This window comes from Balaenoptera borealis (assembly GCF_965194805.1).
Source record: "Balaenoptera borealis genome assembly, chromosome: X".
In the NCBI taxonomy this organism is placed as follows: Eukaryota; Metazoa; Chordata; class Mammalia; order Artiodactyla; family Balaenopteridae; genus Balaenoptera; species Balaenoptera borealis.
Genome location: NC_138881.1, coordinates 104,194,164 through 104,212,840, shown reverse-complemented (window position 1 = coordinate 104,212,840; position 18,677 = coordinate 104,194,164). Strand labels below are relative to the sequence as shown.

The 18,677-nt window shown below is 40.7% G+C and overlaps 1 protein-coding gene across 3 annotated transcripts in view; it reads left to right on the top strand.

The window, feature by feature from the left end:
- Window positions 1-18,677, top strand: part of TENM1 (teneurin transmembrane protein 1) — a 777,022-nt gene that overhangs the window by 636,741 nt on the left and 121,604 nt on the right. For all 3 annotated transcript variants that reach the window (XM_082376913.1, XM_082376912.1, XM_082376911.1), the window contains 2 exons: window positions 981-1,248; window positions 16,245-16,388. In XM_082376913.1, the coding sequence (XP_082233039.1) occupies window positions 981-1,248; window positions 16,245-16,388 (412 nt within the window). The remainder of the gene's footprint in view (window positions 1-980; window positions 1,249-16,244; window positions 16,389-18,677) is intronic.

Sequence of the window (18,677 nt, the reverse complement as noted above, 5' to 3'; positions counted from 1 at the left end):
TTGGAAAAGGAAGACGGGACAATGTTCTGAGATAAAAATGAATAAGGGCACAAAAATATCCACACTATCCACGTCCCCTTAAATGTGTTAAATAGGATGGGCTCTTTCTTCAGCTGTATTTGGAAAGTTGAAAGTCACAGAATGTAAGATGTAGTTTTAGTGACCACTTTTGGTTAACTCCATCCATGCTAATAAACAAATAAGTAATAGTAATTAATTAAGGAAGCCAGGAGTTATTTTCACTCTGGGACCAACGTTTGTAAAAGATTTGCAGAGGAGTTAATGGGAGTTATTTGCTTTTCAGTCACAGGTGCCAGCTTGGAAAAACTTGTCCTAGCTATTGATACATCCAAACACAGAGAAATATGCAAGCAAAATTTGATTAAAAAGTTGGCCCTCGGGGTCATTGCAAAGCTCCAAAGAAGGCAAGTTTGATGGCATCAGGAAAGATTAGTTCTAGGGACACCATAATCTCTGTCATAAAATATCACTTGCTGGGCCTGCTTCCAGAGTCCTTCCTCTTAGAGAGCCTAACCTGAATAAAAGCTACAACAGTGGTTTGTGATATATAACTTAACACATCGAACAAGCTTTTGTGTCTGAATATATAAGAAAAAACCTTTAATGGAACCCATAGCACTGAAATCCTTGACATTCAGCAGTGTGATCTTCTCCAACTCCTACAAAGCAATTTTTGGAACATTGTTGAAAAACCAAAATTGTTATTTTCACAGTCTTTCCTGGCAGGAAAAAAAGGAAAGCAATCCTCAGGATAGGCTGGACGTCTTGTCCGCATGCAGATTTGGTGCAAAATTCGAAACCTATGGTCATGTAGCCTCACGTAGATTCTAGACCAAACGCCTTGACATCCATAATCCCTTTAAGCTCTCTCCTTTGGCATGTTTCTAAGACAAAAGCATGCAGTATCCTTGCCTACCTGTGACCACTGGTAAGAACCCATGTGACTTTTTTTCTTTCAGGTTGTACAGGAGGAGATCCCCATTCCTTCCAGCTTTGTGAGGCTGAGTTACCTAAGCAGCCGCACCCCCGGGTATAAAACCCTGCTACGGATCCTTTTAACACATTCAACCATTCCCGTGGGGATGATAAAAGTACACCTCACAGTAGCTGTGGAAGGGCGACTCACACAGAAGTGGTTTCCTGCTGCAATTAATCTTGTCTACACATTTGCTTGGAACAAGACCGACATCTATGGACAGAAGGTTTGGGGCCTGGCAGAGGCTTTGGGTATGTTGAAATAATTCTGTGTAAATAGCAGTGTTGTGTTCACAAAACAGAAAGTACTAGCTGCATATTAATTTGTATTTGGAATAATTATGGATTTTCTTCTATTTGAGGGATCTAAGGCACTTTTTCATTTAAACACTCCCTTTGGGCCTGTTTAGAGTTCCCTTTTGACACATTTTTGCTTCAAAACGATTTTAGTTCCTCTTTCATGATGGCTGCATACCAGTGGAATCACACAATATCTGACTTGTAACTGTCTCCAAAGCTGAATGTTGCCTTCTAACTGTGACCTTTGGTGTGGTGTTCTTCAGGCCATGTTTTCATATTTGACATTTAGACTGTCATTTCCACTTAGAAAATACAAAATTTTAACTTACAGGCATCTCCACGTGCTATCTTTTATGTCTAGATAGTTAGACTTCATTAACTTGTTACTGTGGTAGGTTAAATAAAAAATCATCCTGCCTTCCTAGTCCTTTTGACTTTAAAACCTAGAATCTTACAAATAGCGGGGACCTTAAGAGGTCCTTGGGGGTCTGTGGTCTTCAGATATTTAATTCCTTCAGACAAACGGCATGTTTTGAAAATGAGACTGAGACAGATTTGCCAACTTTTTATTTTGTCAAGTAAGAATATTTTTTAAAGGAAAAAAAAAAGCCCCTACAATCTACTATTGCCTACCACTACCATAATTTCATCAAGGAGGAATACCTTAACATCAAAAAAAGGAATAGTCTGTCTTAAGAAATGATAGTAAGCAATCTAATACTGATGCTGAGAGACAGACAGATAGGCAGACAGACACCGATGTCTTTATTTCTCTCAGTCTGTAGAAGACAGTGAAAACTTCCTAAGAGACCTGACAGGTCTTCGGAACCACAGTTGGGGGCCATTGACTCTTGTGCCTTCAGGCAGTAGCTCATGGAAACCACCCTTGGACAGATGAGAAGACTATTTTTAAAGTTCTCCAGAGGAGATCTTTTCATAGTCTCCCTTGGAAGTGTCTATCATGGTACAATTCGCATATAACTGACCTATATTTCTTAGACTACAGTGTGTCAATTTCCTCTCTTTCTTTCCAGAGGGAAGCATAGGGAGGAGAAAAAAAAAAAAAAAGACTGGTGACTCTTCTTTGCCCAAGAGACCCTCATATATTTAAATAATCAACTCATCTCTGTTGGCCTTTATTAGAATGCAAGGACCATGGAGTGGTTCACATTTCCTCAGTTAGTGAGGAATTATTGTAACGACACAGGGGAAAGTAAGGAAAGAACAAGAAAAGGCATCAGCAGCCTTAAAGGTGGGCCTCATCAAATTGCAGCCTGGCTCGGGATACATTGTAGTCCTAGAAGATCAGCATCTGCTCTATCAGCTGAGCAACAGCTCTAGTGGTCCCCTCTGCAGCAAGAGTCCACTGCTTCCCGCCATGGTGACCCAGCCATACTGATGACGGAGCTCATCACTTCTCCTGTTGTACTAACTACCCTCTTTTTCTCTCGGCTCTTACCAACTCCATGATCTGGTGTCTTGCTCTGTATCTTGCATTCAGATCTCTCTTACAATATTGGGTTTTGTCAGCCAATCACCATGCAGTAGAGAACATCCGAGGGCAGAGCTCTACCTTCAGGCTAACTGCCAATGAGGTCGCTGGCCAGCCTGTGGAGTCCTGCCCAATCCCTAGTCCAGTGAGTGTAGTGATGAAGAGAACAACTCTGGAGCCAGACTCCCTCCCTGAGTTCAAATCATCCCTTCTCTACTTACTAGCTATGCAACACTGGGTAAATTACTTAATCTCCAAATGCCACAGTTTTTCCATCTATTAAATGGGTATCATAAAGAGAATGTTACAGGTTATTATGCTATGAGGATTAAATGAGGTGAGTGAGTGCTGGTTGCTGGTACGGTTTTTTCAATTTTGCTACGGTCAGCATATTGGAATCACAAAGTATAAAGCATGGCGCCTATGCAGGTGTTTGTTGCCTCAGCTTCTCTAATAAGGGAGCTGTGGGCTTAACAGGTAGGTACTGTGTTAATTATTCTCCATTTGCCCTCCCAGACGCGCACACACACACACACACACACACACACACACACACACACACACAGTCTCTTCTGTGACCTTCTCTGTGCTTTGAAAGACTGGTTTCTATGGACCACATTGACTGGACTCCTTTGCTCTCTGGCTTCCCTCTTGATTTGGTCAATGGATGGCACCATCAGGAGACAGCAGGGTGGAAGGAGAGAGAGGTCAGGGTATTTATCTCTCTCCCTGCTTCACTGCAGTTCTGGCAGTGACTACACTGGAAGATGGCAGCTCCTGTTGAGTAGCCCCTCCTCCAAATCCCCAAGCTCTCTCTGGTCTCCTGTATCACTCCTTCCCTCTCTGCAAGCCCAGACAGCTTCCCAGTGTTGCCAGTCCCTGGGTGGGTCACGACCCTTGTTGATTCCCTTCACCCTGCTCATGCCTCTTTAAATAGTCCCTTTATACAACTCTTTGCTGTGAACACTTCTGAGTGTGATATCTGACTCCTGCTGGGAGTCAAATATCACAGCTTGGCTGATGCCTACTCAAAGCCTCATATTGCCCTCTCCAGGATGTTGTCCTAAAGCCTCTGCTTCACTAGAATAATCTAAAATTCCTCTAACTTTTCTCCATAGGGCTTTGTTTTCCAATTCTTCATGGCTTTCCTCAGAACCCTTGCCAAGTTGTGAGATTTGGGGGTTTTTTTTGGTTTTATATTTTTACTTTTTTCTTAAGTTGTGACACTTAGCAATTTACCCAGTACTCTGATGAAGAGCTGACCAAGACAGTGTCTAGCAGTCATTTCTTGCTAGGGTTCACATAAATGCAACTCAGCCTGACTTTTTTTTTTTTTTTTTTTAATTTATTTATTATTTTTTTTAAACATCTTTATTGAAGTATAATTGCTTCACAATGGTGTGTTAGTTTCTGCTTTATAACAAAGTGAATCAGCTTCACATATACACACGTTCCCATATCTCCTCCCTCCCGCATCTCCCTCCCTCCCACCCTCCCCATCCCACCCCCCCCAGGCGGTCACAAAGCACCGAGCTGATCTCCCTGTGCTATGTGGCTGCTTCCCACTAGCTATCTATTTTACATTTGGTAGTGTATATATGTCCATGCCACTCTCTCACCCTGTCACATCTCACCCCTCCCCCTCCCCATATCCTCAAGTCCATTCTCTAGTAGGTCTGTGTCTTTATTCCCGTCTTGCCACTAGGTTCTTCATGACCTTTTTTTTTCCCTTAGATTCCATATATATGTGTTAGCATACTGTATTTGTTTTTCTCTTTCTGACTTACTTCACTCTGTATGACAGACTCTAACTCCATCCACCTCATTACAAATACCTCCATTTCATTTCTTTTTATGGCTGAGTAATATTCCATTGTATATATGTGCCACATCTTCTTTATCCATTCATCCGAGATGGACACTTAGGTTGCTTCCATGTCCTGGCTATTGTAAATAGAGCTGCAATGAACATTTTGCTACATGACTCTTTTTGAATTATGGTTTTCTCAGGGTATATGCCCAGTAGTGGGATTGCTGGGTCGTATGGTAGTTCTATTTGTAGTTTTTTAAGGAACCTCCATACTGTTCTCCATAGTGGCTGTATCACTTTACATTCCCACCAACAGTGCAAGAGGGTTCCCTTTTCTCCACACCCTCTCCAGCATTTATTGTTTCTAGATTTTTTGATGATGGCCATTCTGACTGGTGTGAGATGATACCTCATTGTAGTTTTGATTTGCATTTCTCTAATGATTAATGATGTTGAGCATTCTTTCATGTGTCTGTCTGTTGGCCATCTGTATATCTTCTTTGGAGAAATGTCTATTTAGGTCTTCTGCCCATTTTTGGATTGGGTTGTTTGTTTTTTTGTTATTGAGCTGCATGATCAGCCTGACTTTTTAAAAAAAGTAATAGCTTTATTGAGATATAATTCACATACCATAAAGTTCACCCATTTAAAGTGTACCATTCAGTGGGTTTTAGTATTATCATAATGTTGTACAACCATCACCAACATCTAATTCCAGAACATTTTCATCATCACCCCACAAAGTAGCCCTATAGACACTAGCAGTCACTAGTCACTCCTCCCTCCCCTCCAGGCCCTGGCAACCACCAATCTCCTTTCAGTCTCTATGGATTTACCTTTTCTGGATATTTCAGACAAATGCAATCATATAATATTTGGTCTTTTGTATCTGACTTCTTTCAGCTGACATAATGTTTCCAAAGTTCATCCATGTCATTGCAGGTGTCAGTCCTTCATTCCTTTTTATGACTGAATAATATTCCATTGCACAGATATACCACATTTCGTTTGTCCATTCATCAACTGGTGGACTTATGGGTTGTTTCCACCTTTTGGCTATTGTGAATAATGCTGCTATTAACATTTGCATACAAGTATTTGTCTGAATACCTGTTTTCAGTTCTTTAGGGAATATACCTAGGAGTAGAATTGTTGGGTCATATGGTAATTCTGTTTGACTTGTTGAAGAGTGGCCAAACTGTTTTCCACAGCGACTGCACTATTTTATCAATCTCACTTTATGCATAAAAATGTGTTATACATCTTCCTTTTAAATACTCCCAGTGCTGAAGATTCTAAAATTTTCCTCCTTGCTGTAGTTAAGCACTCTTAATGACTTAGTTTCTGATATGTCCATGGATGATTGAATAAACAACTAAAACACAAAGAAAAGCAAAGATGTTCTAGTATACACACCAGTGATGAAGGCTTCGTCTGTATTGTTTGCCTATGGATGTTGTTTTACTTCCTATTTCTACAGTTATGTTCCTGGTCAAAACTTGCTCCAGCATTCTGACTATAAACATGGCCTTAATTAAAATGCTGAAATATATATTGTTGTTTCCTTTTTAAGGCTAGTAACAGTAATAAAAGCAAGAGACAATTGACCCACTCAGAAATATCCAAGGGAGAGGGAAAAAATGTTCCTCGTGGTGTTTTATGTGTGCTTAAGGGACATTTTTTTTTTAGAGTAGAGAAAGAAAAATGGCAAGGATCCCAAGGAAAACAGCCAAAATAATTTCAGGTGTGGTACCTAAGATGGAATATGGATTATTTACCTTGTAGGAAGTGTTCCTGGTAACTTAATCATGGTTAAAGGGATTTTATTTACTACCTAGTCTCCATTTCCATCTCCACGGAGACTAAGGGAATTTTCTTGACAGTGGTAAAGCATTAGAATGAGTGGTAGAATGAAGATGGACAGTCTACTTCTCTGAAGATGGATTGTGAGTGCCTTAAGAATATAACAGACAATAAATAGTTCAGGTGATAAATGGATGGAGACAAAGGGATCAAGTATGTTACCATTGAATTCACACCTTAATAGATATGATTGAATCTAAACAAAGAAGCAAACATTTAGTTGTACTCCTAGCCATATTTTATAATCACTTAACTGATGTGAGAAGAAACAGACTAAATTTTGCACCAGATATTAACAATGGTGCTATATATGACACTTCTCAGATTTGCTTCAAATTCAGAAATCCTAGTATAGGCTTTTGGTAGGTAGAATAATAGCCACCACCTCCCAAAGATGTAAATATATTATGTTACATGGCAAAAGATAATTAAGGTTACAAAGGGGGTTAGGGATGCCAATCAGCTGACCTTGAGATGGAATGATTATCCTGGATTGTCCGGGTGGGCCCACTGTCATCACAAGGGCCCTTAAAAGTGGAAGAGGAAGGCAGAGGGGAGGTCAGAGTTAGAGGATAATATAGCTATAGAAGAAAGGCACAGCAAGATGCAGTTTTGCTGGCTTTGAGGATAAAAGAAGGGAGCCAAGGACCAAGGAATGTGGGTGGCCTCTAGAAGCTGGAAAAGGCAAGGAAATGGATTCTCCCTTGGAGCCTCCAGAAGGAACTCATCCCACTGACCCCTTGATTTTAGCTCAGTGAGACCCTTTTCAGATTTCTGACCTCCTTAACTATAAGATGATAAATCTGTCTTGTTCGAAGCCTTTAAGTTTGTCATAATTTGTTACAGCAGCAATAGGAAACAAACCTTGACCACTATTCTTACAGCCCCAGTCATAGCTAGGATTTTGATTAAAACTCTGGCTTGAAAGGTCTCCCACTCTTCTTCCTTCCCATGCCAGTTAAATATGAACCTCTCCCACCCGTTTCTGGGTGATGGAGAAAGAGATCAGATTTAAACAAGCTGAATTTGAAATGATGGTGAATATCTAAGTTGAAATGCCCACTTTTAGTGTGAAATGTGGGACTCTTGTTTCTCCCATGGCTCAGCTGTGGGAAATTGGTGTGATCTCTAAGGGCTAGAGTGTCACAAAAGAAGAATAGATTGTTGAGAGACAGGCAAAATGAGAAAAGGAGTACTTGAGATCCTAGGGTATCCCACCAGTTTTTACAATGACACAGATTTTGCAACTAGAGGGATAATACCAGAGTGAATAAATTACCAACAGAGGTTGTGTGAACTAATTCCTTGGAGAAGTATCAATGGCAGCTGATAAGATTGATTAATCCAAGTACAATATTGATCAAGTGGAAGAAGAATAAAATCTCCCTCAGGGTTGCGATACAAAAACCACAATCACTAGTTCATCCGGCTTAAAGATTTTGTTGTCTGATACACAGACAAGACTCCCCTGCTAAAAACTCCATGTGAGCATTTGAAATAATTTGGCCTTAGTACTTTATTCTCTGGCTCTAAATAAGGTATGATGTCTGGAAATCATTGTATATTATTTAGTTTCTTTCCCAACTCTGCTGCTTGCAAAACAGTGTAAAAAAAAATCATTTTTAAGTTCACAGTGCTGTTAAAATTCTAGAGACGGCTTATTTAATTTGACAAACTGGCTTGTTCAGGGGCTCTGATCTGCATCCATTATATGAATTTTGTCAAAATAATTCCCTATGTCCGCCTGTGTCCGCATACCTTATCAATATATAATAATGCATTCTGCCTGGTCTTCATTTTAATTAAATTAAACTGCAGTGGTTTGGAGTCCTGGAAGTGCAGGAAATCAGCCATCCGCCTTTAGTAGCACTGCTATAAACAATTCTATTTTTCTTCAAGGTTGTTGGCAACAACAATTGCATAATTATTTAGTACAGTAGTTTGGCAAAAAAGAGTGGTGTTTCAGGGAGAACTAGACTTCCTAAAGGTTCACGACGCAACAGAGTCTGTCTAAATTGTGTTAGAGAGAAACAGGGGAACATTAATGGTAATAGGTGCTAAGCTAAGTTTGCTTTGTGCACACAAAACATCCCCAAGAACGACGCTTTAGTGTTCATAAATTTCCCTTCAGTAAAACCTAAGCAGGCTGGGCAGCCACAAAAATAGCACCCACTGAATATTTCGATAATAAATGGGTAGTGCTTTACAATTTACAAAGTTCTTTCACATACATTTTCTCATTTTAATCCTTATAACACTCCTGCCTGATAGGTATGGCACGATGAATATGAGCTTCATGTTACAGAGCGGGAAACTGAGGTTCAGAAAGAACAAGTGACTTGACGAAAGACCTTTCCAGAGCAGGGATTCAAACTCAGGTCTCCCAGTCCTGAGTTCTGCATGCCTTTTACTGCTGCCTGTCTTCACTAAATGGACCAACCCACTTTACTGAGTACCCAATTCAACGCCCCAGTGGCCTTCTGTCAAAGAAGCTAGCAGAGATAATAATCTTTCATCATTTCTCTCCACTCATGAATTCGTAATCATTAACTGAGAGCAGGGCTGTTTTATCCATTCAGCTTTATAGGCACAGCACCAAGGATATGAGTTTTTCAAGGACCTACAAAAATCTTCACAACCTGAAAAATAAATTTATTGGCACCAAAATGTGCAAAGAAAACCAGGAATCAACATTAATAAATCGTTTAAATAAATGTCTGCAAAATGGAGCATTATGTCAGCTTGTCAACTCCAACTCAATTTTCACACTTACACATGAAATGTGTTTAATGTTGGATATGGGTTGTGGGTTGTATCCATTTTAATATTTCTGATAAAATGTGAGATCGGCCCTCCAAAGAGTACCTAGAGCTTACCAGGGTTTTTAAATGGCCCTTGATTGACACTCTGGTAAGCAAGTGGTCTGTGCCCATTTCAAACTGCTGGTCACACCCAGTATTAGATTGTGAAATCCATTTGGTGAGTCAATCAATATTTTTTAATGGAATAAAATGGAATGGAATGGAATAGAACATAAGTGAATAGAATAGAATAGAATAGAATAGAATAGAATAGAATAGAATAGAATAGAATAGAATAGATCAGAATGTAAAACTATGAAGAGAGTATGGTTTTGGAAAACTTTCTTTCTCTTATACGTGTGTGTATCTTTACATGTGTGTTGGGTCACAATTAAATGACTTTCAGGCATAAGAATTTGAAAGCCATTGGCAAGGTAATATAGTCAAGAGACAGAAAAATTAAATGATTTACCAAACCATATGGTTTATTTTCCAAGTCAGCATTTATGACTGTTCTTGCCTCCCAGTCCCCTCTACCAACCCATCTCAGGGCATTATGGCGATATCTCTTCAAGATTAGGTGACCATATATATAATTTGTCATTCAGACCAAGATACTCTTGAGAGTGAAAGAGGATGCTGTTAACAATAGCATAACTGGATACTGTTTTGGGCCAACCAGGATACATGGAGCTTCTACTTCAAGGTTATCCCTAGCTTCCAATCCTTACACCTTAAATTCAGAGCAAATAAAAGGTTATTTATTTAAAGCACTTCTGAATCATGGGTCTTTCCCTTAATAGCTGTGATCTAGCATAGAGGTACAAAGCACTTGCTAAGAAGTGACTGGGTTTGAGCTCTGGTTCTGCCATTTACTACTAGTCAGATGACCTTGGACTAGTCACTTCACCTCTCTGAGTCTATTATCTCATGTATCAAATGGGAGTAAGTATATCTTCCTCATGAGCTTGCGTGAGTCTTCAAATTAGGTAATATACACAAAAATGTATTTAACTGTTAGGTGTTATGCAAATGTAAGGTGATATTATTTTAAGGAGGCCATGGATGAAAGTTCCAAAAGGCAGGTAACACTTCAGGGTATGGCCTCTCTGACATGACGAATTATCCTGCCCTGTGTAATATCCACTGTATCTTCAGTGCTTAGCAAATCACCTGCCTGGCACATAGAACTGCTCAGCGAAGGTTTGCTGAGTCATTAAATAACCAGCACCTTTCTTTCCATTGCAATATTGCATCCCCTTTAATCAATCACATTGTTTCAAAGGATAACTAGTCCATTTTCAAGGTGAATCTATTTCCTAAACCCCCTCCCAAAGAAAAATGCCTAAATACTGCTAGAAGATAGTAACCTTTTGTTTTCTTTCGTACTGGGTGAGGGGCGGGGGAGCGGGGAAGGGGAAGGGGTTGTTCTTCATTTGTTTTTGATGCACTGCCCAGACACTGACTGTCTAGCCACCCTGACCTTCTTTCAATCTCCCAAAGATATGAAACCTCAAAGCCTTGCCCACATGCCACGCTCTCTGCCTAGAATGTTCTTCCCTGTTCTTCATGAGGTAAACCCCTTCTACATGAAGAGGCTTTCCCTTGTCTTCCCATTCCAACTTAAATTCCCTTGTTACACTGTCTCATAATACGCTGTACTTTCCCACCATAGCAGTTATCATGATTTGTGTGTGTGTGTGTTGTCTTGTTTCATATTTGTTCCTCTCACTAGAATGTGAGCAACGTGAGCTCCACCGGGGGGAGTGCTGTCTTGTTCCGTCTTGTTCGTTCTCACATCCCCAGTGCCTGACAACAGGAGGTACTCATTAAATATCGTGAATTTGTTCACCCTGCCTTCTGTGGTACACAGGTCATCTGGGTTCCGGGTTCGCTTTTATGCAGCTAGGCTCGGACAAAGCAGCCCGAAAAAAAAAAATTCATAAGGTAAGTTGTCAGTGTACAGGACCTCTTGGCCGAAGCGCTCTGTGGCTACCTCACTCCTGGGTGCTTTTTACCTTTTCTACCTGTATTTTCTCTTCATTCAACTACTGTGTCGCTTTTAGCACTATGATGTTTAAACTGGTAGGGTTATTTTTGTAAACTGGTAAGGTGCAGATCCTAAGTAAAATATTACCAAATCAAATCCAGTGACTCATTAAAAAGATAATACATCATAACCAAGTACCGTAGAGTGTATTTTAGGACCTCAAAGATGGTTCAGCGTTAGGAAATGTATTGCTATAATTTACCACCTCAATAGATTAAAGGAGAAAACTATGTGAATATCTCCATAAGTACTGAAAAGGCACTTGGTAAAAATTCATCACCTGATTCTGACACTCTTAGTAAGCCAGGAATAATAGATAAACAAAGCATTTCAGGCCACTGGGCAGTGTGTCAAATTGAGGAGTCTCTGGGGTTATCCTATCCTATGAGAAATCACTAGAGAATAGGAGAAAGTAGAAGTCATTCTGGGAGCAGGTACCCGTTCTCAGTAGATAGCATTTTATCTGTAGTTTTTGTCTATTGTGGCCGTGGCCTTCATTTGGTTTGTTAGGCCTCTCGTCTTTTATTGTTGTTGTTTTATGTTAATCTACTATTTTAAAAGAATGGGAAATATTTCTTGTTCTATTGATTTCTTTTCGATAAGAAGGTTTCGATCTTGTTGTTACTTACCTGTTAAATGTGATGAAATTATTTTTAGATGTTCCTTGAGTTCGTGAAGGTAACATAAATTTCTCACACTGACTATCAGACTACTTTTAATTATATATTGCCTTCATAAATGCAACCATTATGAATTCTGAAGCCTTAGCCTGAAGCTGTTGAAAATCATCTGCTTAATCTTGTCATATTTTGCACATCAGCTTCATTGCATGGCATCTTTACCTTGGCTATTTAATGTCCGTCTCCTATCGCAGCCCTTATAGGTGAATGTCACAGTCACTAAATCGGGTGTCAGGAGCACTGTGGCCCTCCGCCTTCTTGCAGTCCCCGCATCACACTAATGCTGCCGCTCTGATAAGTAGAGTGCAATCCAGTTACTATTTTTCTAATGTCAAATGGCTTTGGGGGAGCAAGCTGCAGTCTTTCTTTATAAGCCAGTAGAATAAAGTCTTCTTTATAAGCCAGTGTTGTTGCAAGATGACTAACAGTGAAGTCAGGTGCAAATCCTGTGACCAGAGAACGGCGTCCTCTACAAAAGTAGCAAGGCTATCTTGACAATCAGTGACTCTTGGTTAAGGAACATCCCATTAATATCTCTGTGTCAAGGTGAGGGAGAGAATATGGGAAGACAGAAATCCAGACGGAATTAAGGGTGTCACAAGAGAGGCAGTCACATGGTTCCGAGAAAGTATTCTGCCATATTAATGGCTCTTTCTCAAATGCCTTCCCAATATGTACACACCAGCATGGGACCACTGTACCAGCCCCTGGGAAGTATAGCCTGGGACCCCCCCCTTCCCCACCTATCTTCACTCACTGCCAGACTGGTCTATCCTCCATAGCGCCTCTGAAATGTTGATGAATAATTATTCTTTCCTTCCTATTACACTGTTCTTCCCAGGCCCCACTCCAGAATGCCAGAGGCCGAATCCTTTGTCTACACCATGCTGTGTTGATGATCAGATGTGATAGGCACCAGGCCACCTGGGAAGTGGTAGTGGGTCCACTCTGCTTATTTAACTGAGACCCAGCTGTCACAGTACCAGGCAGAGTGTAATGTCGGGGCTCAGCCTGTTCAGTGCCAGCCCCTGAGTAGCCCTTTTATCCCCCATATTTAATTATATGAAAAAGAGTAGGCGTTCAGTGCGTTACAGTCTGCTTCCGTGAGAGGAAGTCTAGGATTGGTTGCTACTGTATTTGCCAGTTCCTCGTGCGTTTGGAGAGCAGCTCAACTCCGTGGGGTGAAACGTCTGCCTTCTCATGCACCGACTGCAAGTTCCAGGATTCTGTTAAAGCGGCTGCTGTCAGGAAGAAACCTTGCCTTGTTACTCTGAGCAAGGAGCCACGTACAAAAATACCCCGACACACAGCCATTCTCATTAAAGTCAGTTGGAATTTTGGACAAGTCTTAAGTATAAATCATAACTTTATTAGCTCATAGAGCTTTCTCAGGAGAAAGTAAATCTAATAAAAATTAGAGGGAACTTATTAAGTGGCCGCCTTGTTGCTATTTGCTATGACTAGGGGAAAAGATAATATAATTGTGGGGTTTGCAGCCAGTGCACTTTTTTGTTGTGGGCTAGAGAGCAATCCAGACATGAGGAGGTGAAGAGGATGTCTCATTACCATTGCACTGAGGATACTTTATATAAGCATTTCCTGCCACAGAGGTGGGAGGATCTTTGTTCCTGAGAGGGAAAAAGCAGGCTCCAAACCACCATCAGAGGTCACCAGGGCACACTGCTTATTTGCAAAACTGCACAATCACCTTCCGGAGAAGAGATTCTAGGGGAGCACATCAGGCTTAAAATGTATAAGAGGCAGATCCTGACAATAGCAGGGAAGGAGATGTGGCTTTAAGGGAACTTGTAATCATTATCGTTGTGATTATTTATTAATCAAGACTTTTAAGTGTTGGCAAGAGAAGCAGAAACTGTGTTATTCTTCACACCAACATGGCCCTAAGTGTGCTTTCTCACCCCCTGATTTTTCCAACATGAGATACAGTGCTCTCTTTGGCTTTTGGGTTTGATTCCCCAACTTGAACTGATCAAATACAATCTTGAAAGAATGCACTTTAGAATCATAGAGTGAAATGCTAAAGGGGGACTATAAGAATTATCTAGTACAGCAGTCTTTGATCTGAGACCTTTATTTAGATTGCAGGAGATCAGTGAACCCCCTAGAATTATATAAAAAATTTTGTGTGCATATGCGTTTTTCTAGGAGGAAGATCCATAACTTTTATCACATTCATAACAAAAGGTTCCCTGACCCAAAAGGGTCTAAGAACCACCAATTCTAGTCCATCCTCTCCCCCCCTCCTTTGTTACCAATGAAGAACAGACTCCCAGAGATGGAGAATAACATGCCTGCAACCACACAGCTAGTTAATGGCAGACCCAAGAATTGAAGTCTTTTCTGACTCTAGGTCTGAAACCAGTTATTTCCACTATACCAGAGTTGTTTTAGCAAAGCACTGGGGACATGATAAGATATCAAGGAGATTGTAGACAGCGATGATTTGTGCCACACGTGTAACCTGAACTAGATTACCTTTGAGATCCTCTTCACCACTGAAATTCTGTGTTTCTATCCATCTTAATAGAGAACAGCATTGAACCAGATGATCCCAAACTAATTTCCCTTTAGAAATCATTTCCACTGTATGATTAGTCTTTCCTGCTCCCTATTGATCTCCCTTGCTAATAGTGCTTGGTTAGGGCTAATACTAAAATGAGTTTGCATTCCAAGAGTCTTCACCAGCTGATGGCAGGGTAGAAGGGCATCCCCATCAGGACCAGCTACATAATTTGCAGGGCCCAGTGTTAAATGAAAATACCCAGCCTCTTGTTAAAAATGTATTAAGGATTTCAAGACAGTGACAGGAGAACATTAAACCAAGTATGGGGCCCTTCTAAGCATGGGCCCCTGTGTGACTGCGTTAAGTCACACACCCGTGAAGATGGTCCTGATCCCTATTAAAGCTTTGATGGAGGGGGAACAAAGAGAAGTCAGCCTGTGGTTTAAAATTGGCCACAGATGACCCCCAAAGGTAACGAGTTGTATATTCACAATCATAAGGACTTTTTGGCTTATCTGTGCATGTGCTTGCACACACACATGCACATGCACACATAAATCAGTTGGACTAAAATTACCATCTTTTCTCTTCACCTAATGCCCAAATCCAAAACTAGTCTGCTTGAATTTTTCCTCTTAGGACCTATTGTGCTGGCATTGTTTAAGCACACATTTTCATTACCAGTTTTCATAACCAGATGACAAAAAAAGAAATGAGTTCTCCAGGGGCATCTGAAGAGTCAGGTAGAGGCAGGTACTCGAAAGCAATGGCACATGACCAGCTAGGGATATTTTAAGCTGCCAGAAAGGGGGAAAAGCAGCTTTGGGGTCTGCAGTGTAATGAGCCAATACTCTCAGGCTTAGAACATTATGAGGACACAAAGCATTTTAAATTCAAGAATCAGAACTCTGGGGTTCCAACAGGTAAGCAGATTTACCAACTGAGAAAATGGTTGGGACTTGGTATGCTTGAGTTCTACATATTTCAGTGGAGCAGAGGCACCCAAGTTACCACATTCTGCACTTCCCATTTTAGCGGCATACAGGGGTTCCCAGTTTAATGCACGACATCCGTGCTTCATAAGGGTTGGAGCCAAATGTTGGGTGATGTACCATTGGTTAGAAACCAAAGTCTAACATGCACAAAGTGGAATTTACACTCACAGTGCTTGTAGCACTCTAAGCAAACTCAGACTTCTTGGCAAACTAAAGGCCAGTTAGCATGGGAGAAAATATAAATGGGCGAATCGATTTTTATTAGTCTCATGTGTAGTCAGTTGTTGTATAAGTGACCCAGTACTCCAAAGCCAGCTTCCTAAGTGCATTTTGCACTCCAGAGAGATGAGAAAACAACTTTCCCTGCACTTCTACTACAAAGGTAAAGAAAGAAATTGTATCACCACAGCTTAAGCCTTCAGGGAGCTTATTTCTTCAGTTTTACAACACAGCCTTTTACCCAAAAGCCCATACTAAAGCTTGATGTCCAAAACATATGGTGCATACCTAATGACAGCCTCAGTGAGTCACTCATTCGTATATTTATCCAATATGCACTGACTGGTCACTTTTGGATGCCCGATGCTATGCTAGGTGAAAAGTATTTGTGGTCAAATTTCAACCCAAATCAGAATTCAATAGCAAATGTGTTATCCAGAGGCTTACCAACCAGTGCAAAAATGAAGCAAATCTTTTTAAATGTTCTAATGTGTTATTAACTCTTTGTTTGCAGTGTCTGTGGGATATGAATATGAAATGTGCCCCGACTTTATTCTCTGGGAAAAAAGGACAGTTATCTTACAAGGTTTCGAGATGGATGCTTCTAACCTAGGAGGCTGGTCATTGAATAAGCATCATATTTTGAATCCTCAAAGTGGTAAGCACATTTTTTGATATTTATTAATACTATTCTCCTAATGCTATATACATATATATGTAATACTTATTGCAGAAAATTTGGGAAAGTACAAGGAAAAAAGTACTTTTAAGTCCACCACCTAGAGATGACCACATTATATTTCTTTTCAAATGGATCTGATTTCAAATTAGTGCTAGTAGAGTGAGACCTCTTCACAAAGTTATATGAAACTGGGTTTTAAGAATCATCTGTCGGGGCTTCCCTGGTGGCACAGTGGTTAAGAATCCACCTGCCAATGAACGTGACATGGGTTCGAGCCCTGGTCCAGGAAGATCCCACATGCCACGGAGCAACTAAGCCCGTGCGCCACAACTACTGAGCCTGCGCTCTAGAGCCCGCGAGCCACAACTACTGAAGCCCGCGCGCCTAGAGCCTGTGCTCCGCAACAAGAGAAGCCACCGCGATGAGCAGCCCATGCACCGCAATGAAGCGTAGCCCCCGCTCGCCGCAACTAGAGAAAGCCCGCACACAGCAACAAAGACCCACTGCAGCCAAAAATAAATACATTTATTTTTAAAAAATCATCTGTCATTACTGTGCTATCCCAAGTGATTAACCAGTTTATCTAACATTGTAACCAACTTCTAAAAATTGGAATAATAATTGCCATATTTCATATGATCTAAGACACTGATTATAAGTACACCACTATTTTATGGAAAATGCTGTCAATTAAACAATGACACACGTTGATTGCAAGATACATACTTATTCCAGAGATGTGAAAATAGGAAGCAAAATGTGCATCTTAGAATTAATGAATCATCTAAGTGATACAGTTTTCAAAGAGTTTTAGTGAACTCTGTCCCAGTTTAAACACAACAACCCTGCAGTGTGGCCTTAACCCCATTAAAAAATCAAGACTCCGAAGCTGAGTCACGTTACTTTCCCCTAGGGCTCACGGTAAGTGGCCAAGAGCTGTCCGTGTGCTCTTTCTCTACGCCAGTTTTTTATCCACATAAATGTCAGTATATGCAGTAAGAAGCCAGGGGTAGAGTAAAGGGACAGTAATGGGTAATAGAGAAAAAGCGGTAAGAGGAACACAGGGGAAGAAGAGAAAGAATCTGGGAAAAGAATACAGCTCTGGACTCCACTTAGTTTTAAGCCTCCTAAGTCCTGGATTTAGGAAAGAGGGAAAAGCAGTGAGAATCAGGACACATCTTCAACCTTTGCCTTCTTTATACCACTTTTCCTGCTGTCACTTTCTCCTAGTTTGTAATTTAAATGTTAAATAAATCAGGAGAGGAGACCAGAGGTGGCCCTTAAGTCCACGCTTCTCTCAGACAAACTGATTTTGCTACCCTGGTTATAAATGCTTCATCCAAGTCACTTCACCTCCTTTTGCTGGGAAACCAATCGTTGGTGTTTCCATCCAGCGTCATTTGAACATCTACTGGTAAGTTTTCACTGTGAAATCATATTCCTTTTCATCTAAAGAGGCAGATTCTGACCAACCTTTAGTAGAATGTGTACTTTGGGTTATTTCTCCAGGACTGGGGAAATGAATGTATATATGAGACAGCTACACCCTCCCATCCAGCTGCCCTTGTATCCCTCTTACCTTTGTGAAATAGCTGGCTAAGGCCGGGTTATCTTGTAAAGCCATGAACTGACCAAGGCTAAGAGATCCGTTTTATAACCACACCTATGGTCTTATTCATTTGCACCGTAGTTAAATCAACCAATCCAACCAGCCACACAGGCTGGGAAATTTTGATCGGCAAAGCTAACCAGGTTTGCTTCAACCACAGAATGAGACCACCTACCAGAGTCCCAGTGTGGGCCCTGAAGATGGAGTCCATTGCTATATGCCCTTGTTATACCTCCTTCCCCCCATTCAAGGAAGATCCTAAATTCCACTTCCAACTGTTTGTTTTTTTTAAGAGCAAAGATTCAGGCACGGATATAAAATGTCAACTTTTTTTCTGTTGTCAAAAGGAGAATCACAGTTTTAAAAGTATAAAAACGAAAGGGCGGATGCCCCTTATTAAATTATTAGGTTTTTTGTTTTGATTTGAAAGAGTTTGACATTTTAAGCAGCCATTTCTTTTCCACTCACTTTTATTGGCTTGTGTGGATTGTCTCTTTCAAATGCCTGTCATTGACATTAAACACAAAGTGGAAATGACCTCAGTCCAGCCAGCCCCCAGCTGTGTGCTCCCAGTCCTATATTCTCTTACCATTTGCTTCACCCAGGTTTAAAAATTCAGAACAGAGGGGAGCCATTCAGAAAGTTGGCTTTAGGGG